The sequence below is a fragment of the Bombina bombina genome, chromosome 5 (assembly GCF_027579735.1).
Source record: "Bombina bombina isolate aBomBom1 chromosome 5, aBomBom1.pri, whole genome shotgun sequence".
Classification (NCBI taxonomy): Eukaryota; Metazoa; Chordata; class Amphibia; order Anura; family Bombinatoridae; genus Bombina; species Bombina bombina.
This window is the reverse complement of record NC_069503.1, coordinates 143005398-143016822: the sequence shown is the minus strand read 5'-3', so window position 1 is coordinate 143016822 and position 11425 is coordinate 143005398. Positions and strand designations below refer to the sequence as shown.

Below are 11425 nucleotides of genomic sequence, written 5' to 3'. Positions count from 1 at the left end.
AATATAAGTGAATAACATAGGAATGTAAAGTGTTTATGTAAAATCACAATAAAACACATTGAAATTATTTAAAAATTATATTTCATGTTTCAATGTATTTAATTGGAAAGGGCTCAATATACATATTTACACATATAAACACATAAATACAAATGTATCTACACATATGCCTACATTACGAGTGGAGCGCAATAATTGTGCTCCTCTCAGTAATACCATTGCCTGGAAGCCTTGCGCTCATGAGAGCACGCTTCCATAGGCTATTATGGGAGTCTCGTTTTCATGCCATGAGACATGGCAAACCACCTAGGGCGCAAATAGCGCAGTGTTGGGCAGCAAAATAAAAATGTATATGAATATATACATATATAATTATGTTTTTATATGTGTATATATTTTCAGTGCCTTTTTTATACATACACCACACATCCCCTCACTTTAACCCCTTATAACTACTTTGTGTAGTATTGTATTTTAAAAATAAAGATGCACATATTTTTATTTTATTTTGAACTACTGTCCTCTTTATTCGGGGGCGGGGGCAATAGGGGCAACTTTTTTTCATTAGCCAAAGGTCTGACCTCTGGTTAATTATGCTTAGCGCAAAGTGAAACCGTGAGCTCCCGGGAACATTAACCAGCCACTTGTAATGACTGGTTACTTAACGTGCACCCGTAAAAGGGCAAATTTGGTTCACGTTTGGTGCACTATTAAGAGCTAGCTGCTGATTGGAGGTGTCTTGTAAATTGATCCCAGTAGTGTATAGCTGCTAGATCAATAAGGGATACCAAAATAATAAAACAAATTTGATAATAGGAGTATATTGGAAAATTGTTTAAAATGATATGCTCGCAACCGAACCACTGAAGAAAAAAAATGGATTTTCATGTTTAAGCATTTACTCTGGAGCAGATTTTTTTCCATTTTTGGAGATCCACACAACTCAGGACCCTTCTCTCACTGGCAGACCTAATTAATTATTCCCATTCTTATCAAGCAAGCAAAGCAGCAACACAGCTTATTCCTACAGATAATTCAGGGCACAGTATTTAAGCTTAAAGTGTTTGTGAAAGTACTAAATAAAACATCAGTTTTATTTTGTAAAGCAATTATTTTTTTCTCAAATAAAAAAAAACAAAAAATGGTCTAAATAGTTTTAAATTAATTAGACGACAGATTCTCTGCCACCCCTCATTAAAATCCTGTTTTATTATGTCATGATACTGCAGCCACCACCTCCAATAAAAAAGTGTGCCACACGGCACATGGCCTGAAAAGCAGGCTCTCTCCACACGGATAATCAGCCCTCAATACATCTTTGCCCTGTGCAGCAGTAAACAGTGAATCATTACTGGTATAACGATTCACTGCTGTATAGGACAGGAGTGAGCATTCTGTTAAACCTATTAAGTGGGTGGAGCTGGTCACTACACTACAGCAAGATTAAAGGGCCACTAAACCCAAAATCTTTCTTTCATGATTCAGATAGAGAATAGAAATTTAAACAACATTACAATTTACTTCCATTATTTATTTTGCTTAATTTTTTAGATATCCTTAGTTGAAGAAAAAGCAATGCACATGGTGAGCCAATCCCATGAGGCTTCTATGTGCAGCAACCAATCAGCAGCTACTGAGCATATGCTTTTCAGCAAAGAATATCAAGAGAATAAAACAAATTAGATAATATAAGTAAATTAGAAAGATGTTTAAAATTGCATTCTCTTTCTAAATCATAAAAGAAAAAATGTGGGTGTCATGTCCCTTTAAGGAGGGGTGGAGAGACAGATAGTACTGGTTGGAGAATATTTTAGATAATTTCTGCACTGATTTTGATTATTGAGAAAAAGCTGGTGTTTTATACGTCTATTAGGCAAAAAATGCATAACAACATTTATATAATGCATTCTTTACTATCACTTTAAGTTGACTTAGAAAACAATTAAAATATAGTAGTGAAAAAAACTTTTTTGTGATAAATAAATCTAATAAGAAAGTGCTTCAATTTTATCACATATTTTTTATCTATACATGAACATGTTGTTCTTATATAATATTCATCAATGTTTGCTCATATTAATGCATATTTAATTAATAATTCATTAATTACTACACTTCTTTTTAAAACAAAGTATTTTTCTGTAACAAATATTTTTTTGCTAGTCTTATTTTTTTTCTCTGCATCTAAGAATGTATTCCATCCATAACGATATGTTACATTTAAGCAGTGTGTCATTGGTTTCTCAGTTAACTATGGCTAATTGCATAGCTGTAATATGTTCTAAAATATATATTTTTTTGCCTTTGTGAACTACAGTCACTTACAATTATTTTCTCTATTACCTACATAAAAGTGGTAGATTATCTGGAACGGCTACCTGCATATATCTTCCTGCCAGATCAAACGAGCTTAGTTTATATTCTTAAATTTAATTTCCCAAATGCTCTAAGAAAGCGCATCCCTACTCTTCTTGTCTCAAGCGGTTCTGAATTATTAATTAGATACTACACAAGGCTACTATCACAGTGGATTAACAAAGAGGTTATTATCAGAGACAAATTGAAAGATTAGCACTCGGGATTGGCCGTTAACACTGTCAATAATTAACTTTTTTTTTTTTTGCAAACTGCTCTATAGTATTTTTTAGAAAAAGCAACCACAACATTTTATATCCATGTCTCTAACATAGAGGATTTATAAATAACTCTCTTGATACATGAAAACATTAGAAATAAAAATAAAAAGTCATTGAACAGAATGAAGTTGTACATCATACACATGTTGTGTGTTTTATGAAGATTATTACTTAATTGTGAATTCTATTGTGCTCTGGTGCCTTTGAGGAATGAACTATAAGGTACATTTTGTGACTGATTTTCTTTATTGTTCAGAACAGACTAAAGATTTTCTCTTAAGGAACAAAGGTTTCATTACCACTTGGGAAGCAGGCAACAAAGACAAAGACACGTGTTGACTTCATCTTACATTGAACTCCAGCTCGTTTTGTTTCCACCTGTCCACTAAATAAAATTCTTAATGAAAATCATTGTGTGTCCACTTGCACTTCCTGTCCAGATGCCCAGAAGAACATTCACATTACGGTTTCCCTTTTTTCTTCAGCTGCAGGACTTAGCCTCTCCCCATTGTAGAGTCCAGTCTCATTGAGGTACTCCTCCTCTTTGTTATACTGGTCTGGACCAGTAGAAGGTATAGAGTTCTCAGAAATAGAGCCATTTTTTACATAACCTGGCAAGTTCCTATGGCCATTAATGGCAGTAGATACAAGTCTAGTGTTGAGATGTAGAGCGAGAGGCCCTCTTGTGGTTACATTAGTAATGCTGGTGTGGGAGACCATTGGTCCATAACTGTATGTGGTGCTCCCACTCCTTGCTTTCCTTTTAAAGTCAAGTGCCAGTGTCCACCTGCTCCACGACTTCTTAATCTCTGCTTGTACCTGATAGGACAGAAAATACACAGCCAATTAAATTAAAGACAAAATGACATGGATAATGTAAATAAACAGGTTAAACTTAGTTTAGATTTTTTCACACAGGAATGTTTTAATATATTGAACTAGTGCTCAATGTATGCTAGAATATATTTAATGTTTATTAAAAAATAGATAAGTAGTAACCGTACACTATCTCTGTGCGGGGCAGAAAGGTGGGCAACACTATATAAGACACGGGTATTAAATATGTAAGGCAGAAAAGTGGGCAATGCATTTAAAGGCACAGTTATCAAAGAACAGAAGTGAGGAAGATGGGAAACGCTATTAAAGGAATGGCTTTCATAATACATAAGGTACGAAGGTGGGTAACACTATTAAAGGCATGGCTATCATAATACATAAGGTGCGAAGGTGGGCAATGCTATTAAAGGCATGGCTATCATAATACATAAGGTATGAAGGTGGGTAACACGATTAAAGGCATGGCTATCATAATACATAAGGTATGAAGGTGGGTAACACTATTAAAGGCATGGCTATCATAATACATAAGGTGCAAAGGTGGGCAATGCTATTAAAGGTATGGATATCATAATACGTAAGGCAGAAAGGTGGGCAACAGTATTAAAGGCATGGCTATCATAATACATAAGGAAGAAAGGTGGGCAATACTATTAAAGACATGGCTATCATAATACATAAGGTACAAAGGTGGGCAATACCATTAAAGGTATGGCTATCATAATACATAAGGTAAGAAGGTGGGCAATGCTATTAAAGGCATGGATATCATAATACATAAGGTACAAAGGTGGGCAACACCATTAAAGGTATGGCTATCATAATACATAAGGTAAGAAGGTGGGCAATGCTATTAAAGGCATGGCTATCATAATACATAAGGCATGAAGGTGGGCAATGCTATTAAAGGCATGGCTATCATAATACATAAGGCATGAAGGTGGGCAATGCTATTAAAGGCATGGCTATCATAATACATAAGGTACGAAGGTGGGCAACACTATTAAAGGCATGGATATCATAGTATATAAGGCAAGAAGGTGGGCAATGCTATTAAAGGCATGGCTATCATAATACATAAGGCATGAAGGTGGGCAATGCTATTAAAGGCATGGCTATCATAATACATAAGGTACGAAGGTGTGCAACACTATTAAAGGCATGGATATCATAGTATATAAGGCATGAAGGTGGGCAATGCTATTAAAGGCATGGCTATCATAATACATAAGACACGAAGGTGGGCAATGCTATTAAAGGCATGGATATCATAGAATATAAGGCATAAAGGTGGGCAACACTATTAAAGGCATGGCTATCATAATACATAAGATACAAAGGTGGGCAATGTTATTAAAGGCATGGCTATCATAATACATAAGGTATAAAGGTGGGCAATGCTATTAAAGGCATGGCTTTCATAATACATAAGGCATGAAGGTGGGCAACACTATTAAAGGCATGGATATCATAATACATAAGGAATGAAAGTAGGCAACACTATTAAAGGCATGGCTATCATAATACATAAGGCATGAAGGTGGGCAACACTATTAAAGGCATGGCTATTATAATACATAAGGCATAAAGGTGGGCAACACTATTAAAGGCATGGATATCATAATACATAAGGCATGAAGGTGGGCAACACTATTAAAGGCATGGCTATCATCATACATAAGGCAGAAAGGTGGGCAATACTATCACAAGCATGGCTATCATAATAAATAAGGCATGAAGGTGAGGAATACTATTACAGGCATGGCTATCATAATAAATAAGGCATGAAGGTGAGGAATACTATTACAGGCATGGCTATCATAATAAATAAGGCATGAAGGTGAGGAATACTATTACAGGCATGGCTATCATAATAAATAAGGCATGAAGGTGAGGAATACTATTACAAGCATGGCTATCATCATACATAAGGCATGAAGGTGAGGAATACTATTACAAGCATGGCTATCATCATACATAAGGCATGAAGGTGAGGAATACTATTACAAGCATGGCTATCATCATACATAAGGCATGAAGGTGAGGAATACTATTACAAGCATGGCTATCATAATAAATAAGGCATGAAGGTGAGGAATACTATTACAGGCATGGCTATCATAATAAATAAGGCATGAAGGTGAGGAATACTATTACAAGCATGGCTATCATCATACATAAGGCATGAAGGTGAGGAATACTATTACAAGCATGGCTATCATCATACATAAGGCATGAAGGTGAGGAATACTATTACAAGCATGGCTATCATCATACATAAGGCATGAAGGTGAGGAATACTATTACAAGCATGGCTATCATAATAAATAAGGCATGAAGGTGAGGAATACTATTACAAGCATGGCTATCATCATACATAAGGCATGAAGGTGAGGAATACTATTACAAGCATGGCTATCATCATACATAAGGCATGAAGGTGAGGAATACTATTACAAGCATGGCTATCATCATACATAAGGCATGAAGGTGAGGAATACTATTACAAGCATGGCTATCATCATACATAAGGCATGAAGGTGAGGAATACTATTACAGGCATGGCTATCATCATACATAAGGCATGAAGGTGAGGAATACTATTACAAGCATGGCTATCATCATACATAAGGCATGAAGGTGAGGAATACTATTACAGGCATGGCTATCATAATAAATAAGGCATGAAGGTGAGGAATACTATTACAAGCATGGCTATCATAATACATAAGGCATGAAGGTGAGGAATACTATTACAAGCATGGCTATCATCATACATAAGGCATGAAGGTGAGGAATACTATTACAAGCATGGCTATCATCATACATAAGGCATGAAGGTGAGGAATACTATTACAAGCATGGCTATCATCATACATAAGGCATGAAGGTGAGGAATACTATTACAAGCATGGCTATCATCATACATAAGGCATGAAGGTGAGGAATACTATTACAAGCATGGCTATCATCATACATAAGGCATGAAGGTGAGGAATACTATTACAGGCATGGCTATCATCATACATAAGGCATGAAGGTGAGGAATACTATTACAAGCATGGCTATCATCATACATAAGGCATGAAGGTGAGGAATACTATTACAAGCATGGCTATCATCATACATAAGGCATGAAGGTGAGGAATACTATTACAAGCATGGCTATCATCACACATAAGGCAGAAAGGTGGGCAACACTATTATAACAGGCTGAATCCGAAAAGGGGGTGGCTCCATTTATTTTAATCATTTTATCATCAAAGATCACCATCTTTACCTGCACCTTAGAGAGAACTGTATTACAATTACTGGTTTTATGCCCCTATAAGTTATAAGGGGGTGATGACTGCTTAACCAAACCAATTACCTTAATAATAAAAACAATAATAATAATAATAATAATAATAATAATAATAATATATGATTATAACTAAAAATTGTTCATTAGTAAAATAAGTAAAAAAAAATTAGGATTAGGATGTTTGTGCTTGAAGCAGATAAATCAATAAACCATTTTAAAACAGTGATAAAGGACTTACAATACCTACCTCTCCATTGCAGAAGCAGTATATGATTGCAACAAAAAATCCCTGCAAAAAAATAAATAAAAAGATTAAAAATTTAATATCAGTGCACATTTTATTCCATAAGTAAATGTAAAGCACATTTATTGTTCCCTGAGTACTGAGAAACAAAATAATAGACAAATAAAATACATTGGATTAGGGTTATATTAAAATTAGTATATGTAACATTCTTAGAGGTGTCCAATCAGAACTGTCAGAAAAAACTTCATACATTAGTAATATAAAGAACCATTTTAAATGTTAACCTCATGATTATGATTTCAGTTATTTTGGTAATTATGTGGTACATTATTTATGATTGTTACCATTAAGGGCCAGATTACAAGTGGAGTGGTATTTAATGATCCTTCGCTAACTCCTCTAGAAGAAAGCTTTTTGCCCGCATCAAAGAAAGCTCGTATTACAAGTTGAAAGTAAATGGTTTTCTCTTGCGCGCTAACCTGATATCACGCATGCATTAATGCATTAATGTATTCCCCCACAGAAGATAACGAAGCAAAATAAGTGGAAAAAAACACCTAACTTGCACACAAACCCGTTTGCATATTCTTAAGTGTGCTTACCCGACATGGAAATATGAATTTTTCACATTTTAATGTTATTCACATAGCAGAATATGTTTTATTTTTTCATAAGTACATATACCTACAAATATCTGATTTATTTTGGTAAAATATGTATGATTATACATAGGTATAGATATATGCAGATATTTATAGGAATATCTATTTATAAATACTCAGAACATATTATGCTATGTTTAGAACATTGGAAAGTGAAATATTTACAGTAAATACACAGTATAAAACTATTAAATATGAATGGTGCATAAATATGTTTTTTTCATGTTTTCATCTACTTGACTGTAAAAGGCTCCAATGCACTTATATATATACAGGTAGCCCTCAGTTTACGCCGGGGTTAGGTTCCAGAAGGAAAGGTTGTAAATCCAAACCGTTGTAAATTGAAACCCAGTTTATAATGTAAGTCAATGGGAAGTGAGGGAGATAGGTTCCAGGCCCCTCTCAAAATTGTCATAAGTAACACCTAATACATTATTTTTAAAGCTTTGAAATGAAGACTTTAAATGCTAAACAGCATTATAAACATATTAAAATAATCACACAACACAGAATATATAATTAAACTAAGTTAAATGAACAAAAACATTTGCTAAACAGCTTTATAAACCGAATAAAATAATCACACAACACAGACTTCACTTGCATTTTTCTGCAAACAGTTCTTTCTATGCATTCCAATCTGGACTGATTTATAGACAGGAAGATCTTGTTCCTTTGAAATCTGTTCGATAGCTCAGGTCTGGTTAAACTGATTAATTTCAGCTTGCTTGGCTTTGCTGCAACACAAGCGGACAGCTCCACGTACTGGCTATTTTAATAAATGCACTGCTTCTCAATGCTTTTCAATAGCAGTCACATGACTGGAAAAAAGGTTGTTATTCTGAAACTGTGTAAATTGAACCGCTGTAAAACAAGGGCCACCTGTGTGTGTATATATATATATATATATATATATATATATATGAGTACATATGTATTTATGTGGTTATATGTGTATACATGTCTGTAAATACATAAATACACATATAAATACACATAATCATATAAATACATATGTACACACATATAAACATATATACTGTACATACATATACAAATTTAGACATTTATATGTATGTATCTCTATGTTAAAGCCCTTTGCCTGCTTTTTTTTCTAACACGTGAGACCGCATATCTTTGAGCCCTTATAACTTTTTTGTGCATTTTTTTTAAAAATACTTTTTTGTTAGATAGTGTTATTAGGAGAGTAACTTTACTTTTGATTGTATTTTTTATGTGTTTTGTGACACTTTCTTTGTTTCCGAAACAGTTAACCAGAGCTCTGAGGATGCGCTATTCTGACGCGCGTTAACTTCAATTGCTCTCAACTCGTAATACGAGCGATACACTCGACACAGCAAACAGTCACGATAAACCCGATATCAATCACACATAGCTGTTAGCTCACAACTTGTAATCTGTCCCTAAATAAGCAATTTATGTGTCTATCCTTTGCATGTAAAAAATAAAGGTACAACACAGCTATCAAGGGAAAAAAATTCCTTTAGAGAATCCTGTGAGCAATCTCTTAGTACTGATGGATCTGTATAGACAACTAAGCAGTGTTCTATATGTCTATGTTCCCAGTAGATTGTTGTTGCCAATTCTAATAGACAGTCACTAAATGTTAGCGCTTAGCTGCGGCTGCTACGGTCTTTTCCTCAGCACTAAACTCTTACCTCATGCTACAATTTATAATCTTTCGTTATTTGAGAGAACGATAATGGATATATATATATATATATATAGAGAGAGAGAGAGAGAGAGAGTAGCTTTGTAGATGGAGGGCACTCACAGGACTTTATGAAGTATGTAATCTTTATTCATAATGTCAATTTCACAATTAAAGAATGTCGACGTTTCGGCCTATCCAGAGGCCTTCTTCAAGACAATTCATAATCTTCAATAGTGCGTGCAGCACTAATCAACGGACTCCCAGCATAAGAAACGGAGATCATATATATATATATATATGTATAATCAACTTTATCATACCAACTCATCTGCAACAGGTACATACATGCACACACACACACACATATATATATATATATATATATATATATATATATATATATATATATATATATATATATATATATATATATAAATATATATATAAAATAAACTACTTAATTTACATCTATTTAAGATGCCTATGTTTAGCTAACATATATTCTTTTCTAGTTTTAAGCAATATTTTATTTATATAATTATGACTTATTGCTTTAACATTTATTTCAGGAGTTGATATATTTTATATTCATATATAGGTACCTTTTATATGTAATGTATAGTTCCAACATTATTCTCAAGTATTTATATTATTGTATTTAAAATGCATGTGTTTCACAAGTTTTACAAGTGTTTAACATTTTGTAATACTAGTTGTAAAGGGTATTTTATCCTTTTACACCTAGCAGAGGTAGACTCCTATTTTTGCACATTAATATTAGCATTAGGCTAGGCAAAAGTCATTAATGTGAACTGAATGAAAATGACCATTTAACAGCTCCCATTTACTTCAATCGAACCTAACCTGATCTTTATTGCAGCTTGAGAAATAATACAACCCAATGTATTGTCAAATATTGTAATAATTTTGCAAATAAAGAGAACACTTTTTTGCTTTTCCACTGTATTTAGAATGATATTGTCATGAGAATAAATGCATTTGTTTTATCATTATATAAACCTACATTTCATAAAATATTTTATAAAACTGAGTTTATTAGCTCAGGTTACACTTTATCCAGTGTCTACAAATCACTGAGGTCCCAATTCACAGGTGTTGCTAAAATCCGGTGCTAAAAAATATATAAATATATATATAAAATGTGAGCTAAAAATAGAACCAGTTTGACTGCGTTCTATGTTCACATGCCCCAGTAGACTTGCAAATACCACAACGTGATGACAGAATTACAGCTATGGCTGCGCTGTGACCTTTAATTTTCTATTTTATGCACAGTCTATATTTGAGCGTCTACCGCTGATCTGTGGGATTTTTGGTATTATGGCAACAGCGTCTTTAGATGATTTAAAACAAACTGCCCAAGCCTTTAATCTTAAAGGATAAAATAACATAGAGCACCATTTAACTTATTGCAGTATTTAGGTGTGAAATGAAGTCTTTGTTTAATAAGGTAAGCTGAGAGACCCTTCCTTTTTTTAGTAAAGAAAAGAGGAGTTTATTAACATGTAAACTGAGAGAACTTTGACACAACCTTGACACTGAAAAAAGGCTGTGTAGAAAGTAAAAAATAACTAAATAATAATATCGGCAACAATGGGTCTTCAATAGGTTCAAAGTGTAGAAGTTCATGAAAAGCTGCTGTAAATATATATTTTTTAATCCATTTGATAAACATGTTTTTGTGTAGTTTTTGAAATAGAATGGAATGGTTTTGAATTTGATAAGCCACGCACAGTGGAGTATTATTATTATTATTATTAATATCAGGTTCCGCAGCCCTAAGTACTGACAACCCATGGGGCCCTCGGGCAAACAAAGGTTAAGGGCCCTGTTCACCTTGCTCCAGTCATACTCTACCTGGCCATGTCTATTTTCAGTACTGGTAGGCCCATTCAAATACGTCTGCTGCCAGTATACTTTGTCAATGTGCATGTGCACACAAGCAGCACATTCGCATTGACATATGAAAACAAACATGTTTGATTGGTCACTGTAAAATTGTAGTGCAACAGAAACTTACACTTCTATTTCATATCAAGAGGT

General features: G+C 33.9%; 1 protein-coding gene across 1 annotated transcript in view; it reads right to left on the bottom strand.

Annotated features, from left to right (window-relative positions):
- Nucleotides 1-2863: 2863 nt before the first annotated feature.
- The window catches only part of PTH1R (parathyroid hormone 1 receptor), a 760867-nt gene continuing 752305 nt past the window's right edge, over nucleotides 2864-11425 (bottom strand). Inside the window, exons 12-13 of the mRNA XM_053713727.1 lie at nucleotides 7025-7066; nucleotides 2864-3455 (exon numbers count right to left, since the gene is read on the bottom strand). Of these exons, the coding sequence (XP_053569702.1) occupies nucleotides 3093-3455; nucleotides 7025-7066 (405 nt within the window). The 3' untranslated portion in view covers nucleotides 2864-3092. The remainder of the gene's footprint in view (nucleotides 3456-7024; nucleotides 7067-11425) is intronic.